This window comes from Cataglyphis hispanica, chromosome 5 (genome assembly GCF_021464435.1).
Source record: "Cataglyphis hispanica isolate Lineage 1 chromosome 5, ULB_Chis1_1.0, whole genome shotgun sequence".
In the NCBI taxonomy this organism is placed as follows: Eukaryota; Metazoa; Arthropoda; class Insecta; order Hymenoptera; family Formicidae; genus Cataglyphis; species Cataglyphis hispanica.
The window spans coordinates 3,785,723-3,807,124 of NC_065958.1; the positions used below are offsets into that span (position 1 = coordinate 3,785,723).

Sequence of the window (21,402 nt, forward strand, 5' to 3'; positions counted from 1 at the left end):
CGTGAGGCTGGATATTAAATTAAACGTTACAATGTATTGAGATGGCCTAGGAATAAATCGCGATAACGCTTCTGATATTGCCGACAGTTATGTATTTGCGAACGTGTTGCATTGTTATAGAAAAGATCGCTCATTAGCTTCATTTTTTCTTTTGTACGATAAATTTGGTTGTAGTTTATTTTTATTTACATTTTATTTATATTTGTATTTTAGATATTTTATTTTAATAGAATCAAACTGATTAATATCTTTGCTAAAAATAAAATTTGATATCTTGCTTATGTCTAAACTTATTTTTCAGAATAATTATATATAAAAAAACGCTGTTGTGTTATTTTATTTAAAATTACATGTTCAAGTATCGTTATGATTTAACTATGTAACTATTCAACATCTGATTTGTTGTAGTCTATGTTGTAACATCTTAACGTACAAAATTATGTATTTCACGATCCAATCTCCGACATTAACACATTCCGCGCGAAATATTCCGCACCTTCTTTCGTTCTATACGAAACGCTTTGACTCCGCTTAAATTTGATTCGCGTTCTTGCTCATCAGGGCGCGTTTTTTAGTAGAGAAAGGTAAAAAGGACAATCAGTGGCTGACTGCACGTTTTCTTAATTTTGGGTGTATCCGCACAGCGTAAATTATTCTGTAATTAGCGTGATTAACGTGCGTTGTGTTGTAATTTTCATTTTTGTGTGCAATTTATTTACAGAGATTCTTAGTTCCATTTGCACTGTATTTTCTATTATATGCTCTTCTTTTTTATTTTCAATTGTATTTTTTTTTTTTATGCTTTTCTTATTTGCGAGAGAAAAGAAGTGCTTCTTATGCACAAAATATTCGATAAAAATTACATGTACGGAAGTGAAACTCCATCCTTATATGACGAAAATTACGATCTTTAGCGCGAAAGCATCTATGAAGCTGATTAAGGAATGAGATATAACGTGATCCATTTATCTGATTACAGGGAAACGAGGCGGTGGTGCCCGAAGGCTGGCCCCTAACGTTAGGCGGCAGTGGTCTGATCCTGCATCTGGGTGAGCTCGAAGCGTCCGCGCTGCGTCTCGGGGAATGTTACCTCTGCGTACGCAGCGTGTCTGCTGCAACTACAACTGCAACCACCTCGTCGGTCAACGGCGTTAAGACTGCCGGTAAAGCCGCCGAGCAAAATACCGTTGAGGTGAGTCACGTTCTTTTTCGTTCTTTTTCTCCTTCTCCCTTTCCTTGTCGGCGCGAAAGGATCGTCGCGAGTGATGGTCTATGGATATCGCCGCGAGACTACGACAACTTTGTCTTAATGACCGATTTGGAGACTTGGTCGGAATTCCTGGCGTTCCTTCCGAGCGATTGATCTTCAGCATAAATATTATACCAACCATTCATCGCGTATGCGGATATAAGCATGTAATAGGACTCGCGTTATTAGATGTCTGTTTAAGTCTCCCTCTCAAGTAATAAAAGACATATCTCTTTAAGAATGCTGAAACGACATTGTCACGCTTATATGGTTTTTCTTTTTCTAGAATTGTATCGAACAAGCTAATTTACCGCGATAATAAGTTATAGCTAAATTTTATTTATTTGTATTTCTAATTAGTATAATTAGCGAAAATTTTTTATTATTAATAGTTTAAACTCTGATGGAAACTCTGTTGCTATTTTAATATTTTTATTATGGGAAAAGAATTAATTTTTTTTTAATTAAAATTTGAAACAATTTTTAGTCAAGACTTTCTTGGTTAGATAAATATTTAACTTCTGCGAATGGGTAAAAATGCAGTTAAGACCAAAGCTATATACTACTGTGTTTACAGATAGCAGTAGTCTGGCGAACTACGTCGATGAGGGCTCCGGGGATCTTAGGTTGGGATCGTGAGGACGAGTTCATGGACTGGCGAGAATTGATGAACAAGGGTCAGCCGAACTCGTCAGCAAGCACGGCGAGCTCGAGTCTCGGCGGGGCGCAATCCTCTGGCGCGATGAAGGCCACCGGTCGTCCGCGACGAAGATCGCGCGAGGATGCGCGTCCAAGGACACGCGAGACCAGCAGCGTCGAGCATCGTCGAGAGGAGGCCAGATCGATCGACAGGCTCGAGCACCAATCTTGTCGTGAGAATCTCACGATCAGCAAGTCCGGTCATACCAACACGGTGATGAAGTCCAAGTCCGCATCCAGCGTCGACGCTTGGAAGGAGGATCTCGATGGCAAACTCGATCGAGGTTCAAGTTGCAGGGCGCATTCCAAGAACTCCTCTAGTCCCAGTGGCGGCGACGAGGGCCGCGTCAAAGTGAAGCGGTGCGCCAATGTCGTCTCCTCTACGGCGATGGAAAAATGGAAGGAGAGCAGCAGGTGCGAAACGCGCAGCAGATCGATCGCACCGAAAGATCTGAAGAGCCCGTTGCAGTTTGAAGAAAGCATTATGTGGCAAAACAGCGGCGCTAATGATTCGCCGAAGGGTCTCGAGGACAGATTACGGAACGTAGGTGGTCCGGGTGATGTCACTGATGAGGATTTGCCGGCGTACATAGGCAGTCTCCTTGTCACCGTCGAGAGAAAGATCGAGAGGGTCTCGCTCGACGATATGACGTTCCCTTGTCCGGCGTGTAGAAACATAGACACGGACGATCCGCTCTTAGGATGCAAATGCGCTGGCGACGATTGCGGTTGTGGCATCGGCGAGGATAACTGTGACTGCTCTTCCTCCGTATCCTTCTTGCGGAAAGAACAATCCGCGAAGAGCTTCGAAGTGGCAGGAATCAAGCATATCGATAGTGACGACGAGGAGGAAGTGCGGATGGGATTTGGTAAGTAATTATCAATATTTTTAATCTTTGAACGCTCTGCTTTAAGTTAAATTTTACGTGAAATAATAAGAATAATTATTTAAGCCTGTTTTTTAAATAATGACCCGAAAATATTTTTCTTCCTTACAAATATCTTTATTTAAAAAAATAAATTATTAAGCTGTAGATTTGTTAATGAATAATCGAGATTTACGAGAGTAGAGATCGCGGATACAACCTTAAGTTTCATTTCCGGAACGATCGTTTATCGGGCATATGCGGTTTATGAAAACTCGCGAATGATTTTTGCCGAGCCAGTACGCTTAGCTGCTCGCATTCGATGAACTCTCTTATATATAGGGACGCATGTGTGTGCGTACATATGTTATGATTTACCGACCACTAACACTCGCACGCCGAACTTGAAATTCGAAGTACAGCGTAGGCGGCGTACCTTGTAAAGTGGCTACTTCATGTCATGCCGTCTATTGAAAAATCCGAATGCTACTTGTGTGCACCGAATCGGCGTGCTTGCACTTCGTTTGTAGCGGTGTGAAAAAGTTCCGGAGACTCGAATGCGAGACTCGAATGCGTGTGAATAGAATCGTTGTACTAGTGATGTTATATTCCGATATGCATGTGCTCGCGTGACATGCGAATACACATGCCTTTACAGGCTGAAAGCTGCGACAAAATTTATGACAGAAATATTTCCTGCTAATAATAAAATACTGAAAAAACGGAACGTGTGTTTAACAGAGCCTTCTATGTTAATTTGTAATTTATTCTGCGATAATACGATATATATAAGCGATTTAATATATGTAATCAATTATATTTTGAGAATACAAATAACTTTTTTTTTGTAAACTTTAATTTTGGAAAGACTTCAATTATTATTGATTTTTTAATTGATATAGATAACAATATATGTCGAGAAATGTATAGATTTGGAAAAAATTTGTTTATACGTTTATTGCGGTATCTCAATTGTCTTTCCACTCTAATTTATTCAAAGTCATAAAAATTAAATGAATTTTATTTTACTTTTTGTTGTTACTTTTAACAGTTATTAATCAATTTTTAAAAAAGGTATTTACCATTTTACTCTAAAATTGCGTTGGAACATGCAAGCTTCTTGCTTAAATCAGGCCGAGAATCTGTTTCTGTCTCTGTCTCTCTCTCTCTCTCTCTCTCTCTCTCTCTCTATCTATCTATCTATCTATCTATCTCTTTCTCTGGATGCAGTAAATTTTCAAGTCATGTGTCACAATCCGGGCTTAATCCGTCTCCCCGGGGCATCGTTAACGAGCGATGATTCTCGCGTCGGCGACGCAGGCGTAATTGTAACGGACGAGTATGCAAATTGTCGGCGCGTTCGCTTGTCACTCGATCTTTCGTCGTGGGACTCGCCAAACGAATCACTCGCGGGCCCGGACGGACCGAGCCGGACCGGACTTTAAAGTCTCTCGCGATTCTTCTTGCCGATCTCCTTTCGCGTCCTCCCACGCTCGTCTCGGCGCGCCTCTTTGGTAACCGCCGCGCCGACAGGTTTGCAAAGTCAAGAGCCTTTATCCGAAACGTCGCCACGTCGGCGGCGTTGACGTAAAAGTGAGCTTACAGCATTCGTCTTTCCGTTGCGTGACATTTCACACAGTACCACACAGTAATTTTTGTTGCCTTACAAGTGGATTCTCGATTTCCTTGCCTCCAACGTTCTCAATTATTAAATCTATCCTTTTCTCGTTCCTATTCAAACATATAGCTTAGAGCCTTTTTAGTATAACTGCCTTTTTACAATTAGTTGATAGACATATTTTGAACTGTCATTTTAATATAATTTAGAACGTGATTTAACAAATAAATATTAAAAATAAAACGGTTTCGTATACTTTACGAGTGAAGTATATGGGAAGTTATATGAACATGAAAACCAATCTTTTAAATCACTTCATCTATGATTGGCAGCAGTTACTCATACTAAATTCAAACTTTTTTTTTTACTAAATACTAGTTTTTTATGGAAGTAAAAAATTTATAAATCTATTATTTGCTTAGAAGTAATAATTCTGATGTTTCTATGATGTATTACGATAGTTTAAATGAAAAAGTACAAAAAATTTGATCGAGACTTTTGATTCTATAAGAAACGTAACATTATGTTATAAAAAACATAATTCTTCTCATACTGTTAATTATTATTCCATCAAAATGGTCATTAAATGAATTGAGTACTTCAAATGATCAAGATTTTCTCTTCCTTCTATGGGCAGAAAACGAGAATATTATGTTACAATACCACGTTAATGTCGATTCTACTCGTCGTTGTAGGAATGACTCGCGTAAAACGCGCGTAATCATCGTAACAATTATTTTTTCGTTGGCGGCTTCCTAAGTCCCTCCACATACACACGCGGGAACGGCGAACCGCAAATACCACGAACCGTTGCGAACTATTACGAGCGAATCGCGCGTCCGTTACGGCTTGCAATTGGCAGCTCCAGTATATATGCTCGAACACGTTTCCTGCGACTTTTCTGCGGCTGGTGTGCCGGACGTGTGTCAGCGATGTTTATGTTCGCGGTGCAAGAGGCGAGCGACCTGCTCCGACAGTGAATGAACGGAGTAACGAACTCGTCAATGAGTATTCGTGCTAATGACATACGGCAACAAAGCGGCGATTTTTCTGCTGCGTTGAGAGCAAACAGAAAAGCCGTTGAATAAAAAGAAAGTTGGCTGTGAGGAATTGAAACACATTTATGAATGATGTTTATCAAATACATTTATAGGATAATTGACTTCTCGCAATTTGCTTCTTTTAAATAAAATTAGATTTTGTGTAAATAAATTGATACTGAACAAATTCACGAAATTGCGAAAATATTAAATTAAATTTTATAACGATTCGAATTTCAGTACACAAGACAAATTATTTCAATCGAAGCAATTTAGTTTAGGAAATTTCTTGTTATAATTACTTTGAATTTTGTGTCACAACAAATGCAAAAAAAATTTTTTTTTCAGACGAGAAAAATAAAAAAATATAAGTTAAAACTATTGAAAAGAATGTATTAAAATATATATTTCTCTCCCGCTTTAGTTAAAAGTTTTTCTTCTTTTTGAATCAGGTGATGAGAATTTTCGTATACAGATATAATATGTTTCACGAAGCTTGTAAATAAAATAAATAATCGATGAAAATGAAGACAGTCGTGATAGTGAATAATAACGGCATAGCATTAATAATTCCATCTGTATTTCCCTATCTCTATTTTGGCATCCGATAATCAAGTGCGGAGAACCGGTCGTTCTTCTTATTCTCGCTCGAAACGTCTGTTTTGTTGTCATCGTTTCGTAACCTGCATGGCCGACATGGTTACACTTATGGCGCATCACGCCATACGATCGGACATGACTTTGCGCCGGTTGTCGTGTTCATTAGCATGTGGACATCTCATTGACGGCAGCTCGGTCTCGTCGGCGCGACCCACTCGTTTTCGCGCCCAGGTTTGTCGGCATGCCGCAGAACATAATCTGCCCGTTGTGGGATATAAACGCCAATGCCCACGCGCGAGGGTGAGAGAGGAGAATACCATCGGAAATGAGTTACGTCGCGTGACAACGCGGAATGCATTCGATTTAGCTTCCTTCGATCTCGAAGGCACGAGAAGACCGTAGAAGCAAAAGGAAAAATTTACTATGGACGTTCCGAGAAAATTCATCGCCCTTATAAAATGACTTTTTTTTTTTATTCACTTCCGTTTACAATAGCGAATTTATTGGGGGTTTGCAATTTCTACAATGGCAGAGATTGATGTTATGAGATTATTAGGAAACTCTCACATTTTCACATCCTTCTTGTGTAAGTTCGACGACCTTATTCGATGGGCCGTGACATGCGTTTCTGTCTCGCAGTTCGACGTATACAATTCTCTGGAAGCTGTTTTTATTCGCAGATATCTCTCTCTCTCTCGAAGCTCAATTAAGTCTACGGTTATCCATGATACGCATTTTCTCAATCTAGACGGAAAAATTCGCGACTCACGGAAATTCTTTCAACGCGTCGCTCTTCGTGAGACAAGAACCGATCTCATATCGCGGTTAATTCTCAGACAGTCGACAAGCAGGATGAATGTGGCGAGTTATCTAGCGTTATCGTGACCGACCCAAGGAAATCATCGACTTTAACAACGGCAATAACCGCAACGCATATCGGCAGAAAAAACAATGAGTAGCGAGGCGATTCTTAACTTCCATTCTTAACACTAGAAACTGCTCCATCTTTTCTTAGTATCTTCATTGTCTAATTCACCTCTATATTTTCTTAAGACGTGAATATAATATATGATAAAAAATATTGTCGTATATTATATGTAACTGATCTTTCTGAGAGAACATTACGAATATGCTAAAAAATTCTTTAAATTTTATTTAATAAAAATATTTAAAATTATTTTATATTTTAATCTTTTTTTATATTATATTGAATGTTATGCAAATTATACAAAAATATAAAATTAAATTATTTTAAAAACTTGACAATTTTCCGGAAATCATTAATAAAAATATAAAATTAATAATAAATGGAAGATAGTATTCTTTTTTCTTTCGTTTACAACAAGATATTATACTGATTTACTTTCATTGTTTATTATTTACGTTTATATTTTAAACTTAAAATATCTAGCTGAAAAACAGTCAACCGGTCAATTTCATTTGATGATTAAAATTAGTTAAAATGAGTCTTATCAATTAGCTAAATGAATTTAATTTCATGGAAACCTGCTTTTGCAATAACGGTAATTATAATTGCTGAGCAACGCGCTCTCCGTGGCATGATTAGAGTCAAAGGTTCTCGCGCGAAAGCGAGAAATAGCATGAAATATAAATAAGTGTCAACGATCAGCTGATATCGATGTAGCGTCGTTTTTTTGCGGCGGATTATTATATTCTAAAGAGAAACTACTTAAGATGCAACTTAGTTCGTCCACTTTATTGTTTCTCGCGCTCCATCGCGGAATTTTATTGCTCGATGTCGGAGGCATGTGAAAGCTAGTAAATTTTATGAGACTTGTTATCGAGATATACTTATCGAATGGCCGACCATTCTCACGCTTTTTCTTCTTGCGAGAGAATGTCGGTGTCGTCGAAGCCATCGATGTTTAAAAGTTTCTTTTTTTATTATTCACTGATAATCTTATTATTAATTCATTGATCCCACTATTTGCTCAGATAAAAAATTGCTTCTTTTATGAAATATATATTTCTGTTAAAAATATATATTGCGTCGGAATTATATTTGTCTCTATTAAAATTTATATTTTTTGTTAAAAGAAATATTAACGGATACACCTTACATCAAAATTAATAACAATATATGAAACTTCATTTAGCAATTGTTTCATTATAAATATTTATTATGATTTTATTTGCAATATTTGGAAACGTGAATAATTTTACTTCTTACATTTTAATTTTGATCTCTTCTACTTTACTTGATCGCGACTTGTGGCATTTTTCGTAACACGACCGCGCTTACGGGGATAAGGAGAATAAATAGCGAATCGTGACGTATCGCTGCGAGCTTCTGCATTGCCGTCGTGCATATTTGAAAGTTTTCCGATCGGATTGAAGTGTTTCGGAGTAGACGAGCGACCCGTGTTGAGCGCGGCTTGATTGAACGTCTCCCGGGCACACGGGCCGGCTATACACTTAGTAGTTCATTGATCGTCCCCACTGCGGCCCTCAATCATATCTACTTAAGCAGGAATCAAGCGGCTTCCACAATGGAGGCTGTTCACCTCTCGTGGCGCGGCGCGGCCGTTCAACGTGCTATATCGCATTGGGTGTAGAACGAGAAAGCGAATCATCATTCGTTCGGACAATCCGTACAATCCTTGCCGATTACACTCATCGCATCGAATCCCGCGGTATTGCTTGTTTGCACGAACTAACAGAATGATTGCCAACTGTTTGCCCGAGGCTGTACTTTGCCTATCGGGGGCGGTTATCGATTTTTCGTTTCTTACACAATTCAATTACGTTGCAAGACAATTGGATTAATTCCGAGTTTCATTATGCTTGTCGACGATGATTGAGCTGAATAAGCTTCGCTTTGCGGCATTCATTTGCTGTAAACGTCGTCTTTTGAAATGTTAACGTGTGATGGTTTTGATGAGATTATTGCCGATCGTAAACTTTGGAAATTGCAATTATTAATTGAAAAATTTAATTCTTAAATTAATCTTAGATACATGACTTGTCATTGTTTTAATTCAAAAATTTGACATAAAAAAAAAAGATATATAAAAGTCTCGTATTTTTAAAGTCATTTTCACGTAAGGAAGATATTAAACAAAAATAATTTGATGTATATTTTAAAATTTAAAACTTTATGTAGGCTAACACTAATAAAGCATTACGTATGCTAACATTAATAGTATATAAAAAATCAATGTATAGAAATAGTCATTTCTACACTTCTTTTCTTGGGATAATGCGAAATATGATTTAGAAAAATTTATTTTATACAATTCTAAAATTTTTGACAATTTTTGAAATTTTTTTTTATGTCAAGTCTGATTACTTATTACTGTTTTGTCTGCTTTCACAAAATTCCCAATTTATCATCAATTGTCAAAGCGCATCCTGGATCGTGGAAAGGGAAGTTGTCGCTATTAATCATAATGCAGATAGTGATCAAATTACCATCACACACGACATCGCAAAATCTGGTAGCGCTGCCGCCGATGGATCTTTTGATCCGACCGTGAATAAAGCGATCTTCAACGAGCCGAATAAATGCCGCCACATTACACGGCTCATTACGCTATGATGTTATTTACAAACGCCGCGTATACTATAGAAAATAAAGAACAACGCAGCGGAAGTCCATTAGACGCTTCCTCTTATTAATACGCGGCCTCCTATGTGTGTGTGTGTGTGTGTGTGTGTGTGTGTGTGTGCGAGGTTTTTTTTGCACAAAAAAAATCTCTTACCTGATTGAAGTGGTGGCATCAGCCGTAATGTGCACATGTAAAAAAAGTTTACAGCGTTTACGAATAGGGTGAAATGTTATATAGTTAATATTCAGCGCGGGATTTTTCTATATATGACGTCAAAGCCTAACATAATTTTATAATTTTTCTTGTTCAATTATATATATTATATGCATATCGCGTCCGACAATTGTTTTCATATAAATGTGAACAAATTTATGTATGCAAGTAAATTAACTATTTAAGCGAGATATAAGGAAAACTTATCTGGAAAATATTCTTAAAACTTAATTGCGAAATCTAAGATTTACGCATTAAATCAGTTGAGATCGAGTTTTGGTTCAACGATAAAACAGTTATTATAAGATCTAAACAAACGAAAAAATATGGAAAATTGTGCTCATTGATTATAAGATCTGTAATCTTAGACAAATTAGGAATGTGATTAGAAAATTACATGTAAGTTTATACGGTAATTAGTCTCTCTATATTTGCAGAGGAAGATTATTTAGTAAATTGTTACGAAGAAATCAACGTGCAGAGAGATTCTCAAGCTTGGAAGCCAACTATTGAATAGATCGTTTCCAGTTTCCATTTGTGACATTAATTACTTCCGTTAGCAGCCGGTTGCGCCAGATTTCATTGTCGGTATTTTCGAATGGAAAATAATGCACAGTAAGATTTTTCGCGAGATAAATCAGTCAAATTCAAGAGAAGATTGTACCGAGAATTAATTTAATTGCTGCGCTATATTTTCTATGTGCATATAGACTACATATTTTAATCATTATTAAGCGATAAACAATATTTACAGAGATTTTCTTAAAAATAATAAATTAATATTATATATATTTACATATTTACATGTAAAAAAATTAGCATGAACCGATTTTCAGAAAATAATTGATTTTTATAGAAAGAAATATAATTAGTTAAAAAATATTTATATATTTATATCCAAAAAATTTTTGAAATTAATTTCATGCATTACTTTCACAAGATAAATATCTTATTTGTAGGCAACAATTTAAGTTGCAATATTTATTTATTTGTGATGTTTCATGCGTTTCACATTAGGCTTTATACGGCGAAATATGTGAAAAACACAATAACGTTTTATTCAATTATGCCACAATATATAAGACTGAACTCCGTATAAGGATCGTACACAGTTTCTAATACATACGGCGAATTTCTATGGCAATAGAATCATGAAGAGATGCAAAAAGGAAATCGCAAACTCCAAGAAAATGTACAGACTAAAAGATTAAGATCACCCAACGAGCTATAGTATCTGATTTACCAGATTTGACAAGAGAACATCGTTTATCATAATTTTCTAAGTAACTGTTTAACAAATTATGCGCACGACTATCGTATAAAGACCATGTTTTATTCAAAAGATTTAAATAGAGATATATTCATTTTATTTTAATTAAAACGTATATCTAGAAATAATAAACAAATTTTTATTACCGATCGATTATTTTATGCGTTTTAAAAGATATTAATTAAATGCAGTGATTACAAGTGTGAAGCTATTAATTATTATATATTATCATTGAATAAGATTTTTTACGGTGAATGACGTTTTTTGACAGAAATTATTTTGTTCACATGTACGCGAGAAAATAATTAATTAATTAATTTACTTATATTATTTAAATTAATTTACTTATTTTTTTACAAACAATTTTTTTGATAAAATATATTGTAACATGTATATATTGCAACATATTTTAAATGGACAAGTATACTTTCCAAAATAAATATTTGCAATTATTTCTTTCGTTTTTTGCAGTTCTTAATAAATAATTTAAATAATTATAGCTTCAGCAACGTTGAAATATTACACACACACACACACACGTCACATACATTAATTATGTAAAATATATTATTACCGCGGAGATAAACGAACAATTAATTTTGCAACTAACAATAAGTAAAGTAAATGAATTATATAGGTTACTCACTTTGCCGTCGACACTTGCCGTTGCAATTCTTGGACTCCTCCTTTTCTTTTCTTCATTTTTTATTGTTCCTTTACGATATTCGCACGACTTTCGTGAAAACACACAGGTTAATTATAATTGCGCACGTATTAATCAACAATATACAATGATTACGCGACATTTTGCACGACACTCCCGTTAATCACACGCGACACGCAATTTTATTATGTTGGAACGAAAAAAACAATTCAAAAAAATATCACGCGATTAATTCACATATTAGTGTCGCTGTGACAATATTTTACTTCTGTTTTTGAAATGAATATATACGCTCACATCTTATGGCAGTTTTATATTTTGCTATTATAATTATATAAATAGATAAAAATATAAATAATTAATGTTAATAAAATATTAGCCGCGAAAATAAATAAATATTGCGCTTGAAGATATAGTTAGAATTGCCGACTATCTATAATGACTGATTTCGATCGAATATATATCGCAAACTACGAATTTTGACAAATTACAATGATAAACAAACATTACATTTTTGTGGTACGCGATTGAAAGAGATAATTACTATAACAATTGTCTCTTTTAATTAATCATTTATTACTTTACTCACAATCGATCCACATTGTACCTGTTTCCGGTAATAACCGAAAAATATCGATTGAGAAACTACGTAAGTCGACTATATCTACATTGCGCAAAATACTACGTGAGTCGAACAACTTTTTATTCAACTTTTAAGACATGATCTTTATCAAAATTTAATATTGCAAGCATGTAGATATCCAAGGCACAAGAGATTTTCGTAATCACTAATTGTAATAATTGTAAGAAATATTTTTATTCTAAAGAGTAATGTAACGTCGCACGGAGAGCGATTAACACGATGATAATACGAATGACATGAATACAGCGGTACGTAAATTTCAGCGCTATTGTTTATACGACCTTGTATACGTCACAGTGATCACAGGACTCGAGCGAGCAGGCAGCAAGGCCGCGCACAAACAATAGCGCGCTAGTGTTTATGTATCGTCGTGTTCTTGTCACTCACCCTGCGAGACTCGAGTAAGCAGGCAGCGAGGTACGTTGCGCTCCGCGTGATACGTTATATTACTTTTCCGAATGCGAATATTTCTTACGATTATTAGTACGGTTAGTAGCGCGATTACGAATCTATATAATCGGTTATTTTTCAAGGGAAAGATAATATGTGCTCATATCTTAAAATGATGAAAGCATCTCGGTGACGGTTTTTTAATTCGAGTAACGAAAAAATATATACACGCGTATTAATGAATAATTTCACCGTGCATTTCATCGGATTATGCTTACGTTTGCAATATTAAATTTCGATTTTCGATATTTTCTGGGGATATTCCTTGTGTTAGTAATTAACTTGACTTGCGTTGTACGCAATATCGGGATAAGTCGATTTATTTTCTCGGTCAGTATTTTTCGGATACGTCGTAGATACGTACAATCCAAGTTGACTTTAAGTTAATTACGTTTAATTAAAATGAAATTGTTACAACATCATATTTATCGATCGTGTATTATATAAATTCAATTTATTACAAGTAATATCGTGTCACAGCGACAATGCGTGAATTTAACCGCGTGATTTTCGAGTATCAATCGAGTCGTAGTTTTTGAATTGTTTTTTTTTCTCGCCGTAGTAGAATAAAATTGTGCGATTAACGGGAGTGTCGTGTAAAACGTCGCGTAATCATGGTATTTTGTTGATTAGTTATGTGCGTGATCGTAATTCCTAACCTAACCGCGTTTTCACGAGTGTCGTGCGAATGTCGCGAAAGAACAAAGAGTGAACAAAAAAGGAGAAGAGGAAGAGGCTCTCACTTAGAGTAAGTAATCTATCATTTATTTAATTTATTATTTACTAGTTGGAAATTTTTTGATCTTCTTCTATTTCTTGTCAAGAATAATTATATTGTATAAATTAGACGCGAGAAAAAATGCAATACATTTTAATTATGGAAGTTATGAATTGGTTGATTAATGATTCAAAATAAATGTAGATAAAATATTTAAAATGTAAATGTTTAAATGTAAAAATTTTGTTTCTAAACAATTTTTTATTTAGTTTTAATAATTATACATATTACGCAAAAAAAAAAAATGTGTGTTGCACTGTGATAATTCTTATGTTAAAATTCCTGGATGTTGACAGTTTTATTATCTGCAATATATAGCATAATCCAAGATAGATAGTTTTCAACAGAATAATAATATTATAACAAAATTTGTTTTGATTATCAGATATTATTATACTTATATAAATTACAATATAATTATAAATATTTTTTTTATTTCGAATGAACTGTCTATAATTCTTATTTCAAGCAAATTTTTTGCGCATTAATTTTACGCGATATACGATCGTGTCTATTTGCGTCGATGATCAAAACATTTGCTAAGATTTTTCTAATGTTTAAATGTTTTGTCGGCGGTCTTGTTCTTGTACATTGTCGTGATTTGGAACAAAAAAAAAAACAGCGAGAAAATGTTGTGAGATCATAGGTACGCGGAAAACATTGCGCCAGACCACAACACGTCGCGAATAGAAACGTTTAAATTGCAAACGGCACATCGTAAAGCGAGGGTATCCAATCAACCTTTACTTACAAGTCAATCGAGTCGTCTGCCCGCGACACCTATCGCTTTATGCTAATAGAGGCAGTTTCATCTCCGTAAATAGGTTCGTACTGCCGTCGAAGATGAACTTACGAAGAGTATTAAACTCTAAGAATTCTTAGACGACCGAGACGTGACATTTGAGAGACTTCAAAGAATATATAATGCACTGTATACTGTAATACATACCATGCAATCCCAAGCACATATTCATTTGCTTTTATATCAGCACTAATCGAAACTCATCAAATATAATAACTCTTCGATAATAATAACAGTTTATGTAGATTAAAGTGAATAAGAAAAAAAGTGGATAGAAAACGAATGACACTTAAAAATATTCAGTTTATTATAAATATTTCTTACGTATATAATAAAGTATTATAATTGAATAATTGCAAATTTAATTAAATATGTTGATTGTGAAATTTGGATAAATTACACATTTTGAAATAAATCTGCCAGTAATAAATATAAGGACAGAATCCATATATTATAGAATATTTTATTTTAAAATAATATTATGTATTTTATCAGGCTTTACGCGAATATTTGTGTTTTAAAATTTAATGTAAGCATGAGACGATTATTATTTAATTTAAACATACATCCTAAAAAGAAATAATATTTTACGTCAAAAATAATATTGTCGATAGCAACCTGATTTTCGCCACTCGTTGATCTATTTTATTTATTTCCTTAGTAAATCCATGACAAGCAGAACGCGCCATAAAATCTTTAAAGAATCGTGATAAGTCGCGATCTGTTGCTGATCTGTATTCGTTGACCTATGCATGTAATGAACTTTTATTATTCACGCTTATATAAATTTTTCATATATTCCGTGGAGAAAGTAATCTTAAAAAAGAAAGAAGAATTGTATATTTATAAATGAATGTTAATTAAAAAATCTTGGCAATATAAAGTAGAATAAAGCATTTACAGTGAATGATTTAGTGAGTAATGCTTGCCTCGGGTCTGACAACAATCCCGCGTTGGGACCATTCGCAAGATGATACACTGTGTCTAGTACAGCGACAATAAATCGGTGGACGAAGATTTATGATAGTGGGAGTGGTTTCGGACTTGATGCGTTAAGATGCATTAACCCAAATACAAGAGCATCCACCGCGGGCGAAACGAGACCGAGTACGACGAATGCTCTTCCGTTCCCGTGCATTGGACCGGTCTGGAGTCTGATTGATCCTGAGGTAGATTGGTCGCGTGCGAAGAACGGAGTACCGTATAAAATGAAGCGATTAGGGACACACTGCGCACACAGCCAAGTTAAAGAATAAAAAACGAAAAACCGGCCGTTACACTTTCCTCGCGCGCGACGCGTAAAAACTGGCGGACGGATTTTGTTACGCCGTTTTTCAATCTTCTACTTCTAATTATCGCGTATCGCGATAACCGTCGGCTGATTTGCTTGAAGAAAGGCGGCTAAATAAAATTCTCACGCGTCGCTTCAACACGCTTTCGCGCTATAAAATACGACGTTAAGTCGCGTGCTAGCGCACGTCGAATCGCGTGGAAGTTAAAGGCTAAAAACTGGAATTAACTGACCCAACGCTAATGTGATTAATCTGCTTAAGTGGTGGGAAATAATGCTATCTTGGAGGTAATAATTATCAGTTTGACGTCAAGTCACGCTTTTATTATTAGACTTCAGTGCGGTTGTATTATTAAGATAATTTACACATAATTAGTTTTTTTTATCTTATCTTCTCATTACATCGCCCCTATACTTTATTTCTCTCTTTTTTTTCCCTTTTTCTCTTCATTTGTCAATGATCTCAGATTTAAGAGAAGGAAGCTCACACAAAGCTCGTTTGCTCAAGTGAATTATGAATTTTCCAATAATACGCATTGAGATGCCAGAAAATTTTTTCTTTCTATTACATTATATTTCACTTGTTTCGATAATTATTTTAGATGTGTCGTTTATACACATGATTATGTCCATTGACATTTATCTATTATAAACTATAATCTATAATTTTTTGTCTTCCCATAGTTTTCTGTAAATTACATAACACATCTGTACCAAAAGAAATTAAAGCGAGCGGAAGTTATATGATATGACAGCTTTTAATTTAATACCTGATTTACACGTGTAATATAAATCTTTTAATCGCTTTTACCATAATAATAATTGCGATTTTCTATCGCAAATCACTTGGACGTTTACTGCTTTGCGCGCTAGTCTTTCGCGTGATGCTGTGTTCTCTTCCGCGAAATCCCGCGCTCGAAATATCCGCTTCTCGTTCGCGTATAAATTTGTTTACTGTAAATTATGGTTCTAATAGAATCGCGTGTCTCTCGATCGTTTCTTCGTCGGTGTACTTTCCGTATCGAACAAAGAAGGCGCATTATCTCCAAACGGAGGCGGTTGGTCTCATCAGCTGTTTTCCTCGCGTGATAACCGGCAATTCCACGCGACGTTGTATCGATCAGCGGCGATTTGTTAGCGCGGATTATCTGCAATGAATTTGAAATCTTGTCCGTTTTGACAGCCACAAAAAAATTAGAAACCCTGTCTGAATAAAGCGAAAGTGCAGCGGCAGATTCGCGACGGTAGGTAGCTAAACGCAATTTGCATAAATAATATCTACTGATCTATAGGCGTCTTGCTTATTACTCTGAGACGTGAATTCTTTTTAATTATAATTATTATCGGCGATTAACTTAATTCATAATTGTTAGGGGTGGTTACTACGATAATATTCCCACATGTAACTCTTTCTGTCTCTCTCTTTATATATCATGTTAAATAAATATGTTTATATATAGGCGAAAGAGGCGACGCACTTATGTATCATGAAAATTCAAGGAAAACATCACTATTTTTTCAATTGCTCACATATCGCCGCTATGTTATATCTTAAGAAAATGGATAAATGTATAATCGAACGTAATTTATGATTTGATTGATGAAATAATAATAATAATGTACACTAACTGCACTTGCCCTAACGGAAGTTCCTATCGCGAGAAATAAAATGATATAGACTTCCGTTAATTCAGAGATAGGGGAGCAGTATTTTATATTGTAATCAACTATAGTAGAAAGGGTACATTAATCGTTATTGTTATTTTAGATAAGAGCATGATGTACATAATTTTTTTATCATTATCGGAACATACACAGAATCATGTACGTAACATGTCTCGATGATAACACTTGATTTATTTAGTTAATATAATTTTTACAAAACTAATTGGTAATACTATTGATAAATTTGAATGAAACAATATATTTTAATCAACAATCCAGAAATAAATATATAAAATATAGAGATATTAAAAATCGGAATTAATATATTCTCTTTATTTTTGATTTTCTGTAGATAAGTTACGAATGTCTAATTATTCCGAACATTCCAAGTAATGGAAAATTATAGGGAATATATATGTGTGTGTGTGTGTGTATATATATACATATACATATATATATATATATATATATATATATATATATATATATATAAAAGAAATGTCGACAAATAAATTTCCCTACACATTTATAAAAGATGATTATTTCATATACAAAGAGCATATCATTATATAAATAATCGACCATTGATTCGAAGATTAGAGCGTGATGAATATTTCGTATTTAGTCAGATGACTGTCCTTCTTCGCGATCTTCTGCATAAGCAGACGATAAAGCGGAGAAAGAAAGCAGAGGAGAGGAGGTTCTGTGCACACATTTTTTTTCTTTGTAGTCCCATCGGCCCGTCGGAATGATCGACGAGTTCTTCGGAGAACTGTCGTCGATAAATTACCGATAATCGCGTTTTTTTTTTTTTTTCTTTTTTTTGCGGGCGCACCTTAACGCGGCTGTCTTCGTTTTCACTGTTGCGTCGACATGCAGGTTTTTGATGGTGCTGATATATTAGGCTCATTGTCTCATGAAATGCACGCGCTCATCGATGTCATTAACTGCGTAATTAACACTCTACCGTTTCCCTCTCTCCTCGACTCAACATTCCTCCGCGTAATGAGTCCGAGCGTGAAAATTTGCATGCGAATCTCGCTAAAGCTGCCGACATACCACAAACTGCATTCGCGAGGTTATTCTTTCCTCCGAACTATACATACACGAATACAGCCTTGCGGGAATGCACCTGGTAGCTAAACTGGGTCACGTGTCGCGCCAGTCATCGTCATTTCACAAATATAAGGATAAATGTTCGATTGTACTTCCAATGCAGAATGTCGATAACGGGCTCGTTGTCATTCAGTTATGCGAAAAAAAGAATATTAGTTATTGATTGTCGATTGAATACAATCTACGGTAGAGTAATTCCGGTATAGATAGCCATACGAGGATAGATAGCCAGTCATTGCGGATTCTCCAGTAATTGCCGCGGTGATATGCATGAGTAGTTAGTATAACGTCATGACGATTGATTGGAATTGTTCCCCATTTAGTTTCAACGCTTTAGTGAATGTTTTATTATGTTGTTTGTTCGGGATATCTATCTTCGTCTCATAGAATCAATGATTACATATTTCGAAATTACTTTTTAAACAATCTAAAGAATTCATTATATGTATAATAATTATCAATATTAAAGAATTCTTCAATAAATTTTATATATGATAATTATTATATTATACATACATGTATGTTGTATTATCTTAGAAATTATATTTTTTTCTGTATTATGAGAATTAAAAAAAAAATTAATAATTTAAGAATATCGAGACACAAGTTACTGAAATATAAATAATTGGATAATTAAAAAAATTTTGCGATTTAAGCTTATTCAGAAATGCAAATAAGTAAAATGATCTTACACTTTAATTAATTTTAAATGGAATTTATTTTAACAAAATCTCAAACTCTGATCGTAAATTTTGCTGACAGTTTGTCAACAATTTCAGAAACCGCGCCCATGACACAACTTATTTCATTTGCATGTTGCATGTTGCAAATGAAATGAAGTCCACGCGCGTTTTGCGTGGCACTAATTGATCATACTTTTATTAGTTTATTCAATGCAGTTTTTGCGGACAAAATCGCGGACGGCAATCGCGACGTTTTGATTTCGCGGCGGATCAATTTACTTGATAACCGCGGGAACGTGCGATAAAATTGCGCCGTCGCGAGAGACTGTTCGAACGTGCAATTAGCGGGGAAACATCTTATAATCGCTTAATAACCGTGCGCAAATAGTGCTCGCTAATTGGATGCACGCAGCGTGTCGCGTGGCCGACGATTAGCGCGAAGAGTACAGAGCTTCCCAATATAATGCCCGGGCACGATCGCCGTCGTTGCGGGATTTACGGTATTTCCCGGAAAAACTTACCGTAACCGGTTTAACGATCGCCACTAAATGTCCATAGGTGTAAATGATAAACTTTTTCTACGCGTTTTACGGAGAATCACTTATTTTAATAATGCATTATTAATATCAGTGCTAATTACGTCGGAATCGTGATTACGCCAATCTCTAGAAGACAGAAAAAGAGAGAGAGAGAGAGAGAGAGAGAGAGAGAGAGAGAGAGAGAGAGAGAGAGAGAGAGAGAGTAGAGTAGAGAAAAGGCGAACTAATCAACGTTGAGATGTACGGCTGATTATATTTTCCTCAAGATCTTTGCATAAGTGAATGCTTTGACGAGAGAGAGAGAGAGACGCCGCTCATGCTCGCTTACTTTCGATTATTTCTGCGCCGTCATGAATGAGACGTTCGGTATTCGCGCCTTGCTACTCGCAGTAGTAACGCTATTTAAAACTGCCGACGTGAGATACATATTATTCGAGGTATTAGTCTCGGAGGTAGAAAGTGCTTGGTCGAGAGCGCGAGATGCATCGCGATGCATACGCTCGAAGAGATGAGTACATACGCGCGCATTTCGCCGTTTTACCTTCGCCAATCCCCATGGCAGGAGGTGATGAGGGTTAAAAGGTGGAATTAGAGAGGGGGCCTTTCAACCAAAGGTCAAGCTCGCGGACTGGCACAGTCCGAGTTTCGTTTTTGCACGTGCGTCATGTGTGTACATATGTACGTGTCCGTCATCGTGCCATCGATACACGTGCGTTTCCATCACGATTAATCGACAAATGAGCTTCGTTTCGGTAGCGAGCGCGCACTACGATCGATCTATGTATCTTGTAAAACGGATATTAATCGGAGAAACGTATTTAATGGTTCGATGAAGCAAGCTGGTATTATTCACTGTACAGATGTATGTTTTTCTTTAATAGCGCGCGCGCGCGCGCGCACAGCGTGACATGCATGTTTGTTAGTAGAAGAAATTGAAATATCGATTATTATTATAAAATTAAAGTATTGTTATAAAATTAAATAATTTAATTGCTTAACATTTTTATATTTAATATTTAATTTAATTATAAATCAATTATAAATATATTGTGCAATTTTTTTTCTGCGAAATCAGATTTTTTACAAAAAGATTTAGTCTTTTTATAAAACACCAAAATTTTTTCCAATCAGTTCTTTTTTTTTTATAAAAAGACTAAGTTTTTTCTAAAAAGATTGAAGTTATAGAAAGTCTGCAGATTTGTCAAATAAGTTAGTAACGTCCAATAAAAATTCAAATTAGTTAAAGCAAAGTTTTGTAACAAAAAAAAAAAAAAATAAAACCTCTTTTTTTGAGTCACATACATTTTATATGTCTGATATTAATATATTTTTACAATTTAAAAAAGAAATATATAGAAACACGCTAATGGCAATTGCCCAGACAATGACATTAAAAAATTTGATTGAATTCTAAAATTAGAAAAACATTTTGCCATTAATTAATCATTAATTTTCAACTTATTAAAAGAGAGGGAGTTTCTCGATTTTGTTAGTAAATCGGAATAGATAAACTTGAATGAAATTTCCATTGAAATTTGTTTAGATTCCGGTCATCATCCATAAATTATCGATTGCTATATGTGTGTATGCTTATGCTGGTATTCAGAATTTAATTGTCAAATTAAAATTCAATATCCTTGTTATCGA

The 21,402-nt window shown here is 35.1% G+C and overlaps 1 protein-coding gene across 3 annotated transcripts in view; it reads left to right on the forward strand.

The window, feature by feature from the left end:
* Positions 1 to 21,402, forward strand: part of LOC126849658 (puratrophin-1-like) — a 261,721-nt gene that overhangs the window by 128,552 nt on the left and 111,767 nt on the right. For all 3 annotated transcript variants that reach the window (XM_050591699.1, XM_050591698.1, XM_050591697.1), the window contains exons 3-4: positions 980 to 1,192; positions 1,827 to 2,817. In XM_050591699.1, the coding sequence (XP_050447656.1) occupies positions 980 to 1,192; positions 1,827 to 2,817 (1,204 nt within the window). The remainder of the gene's footprint in view (positions 1 to 979; positions 1,193 to 1,826; positions 2,818 to 21,402) is intronic.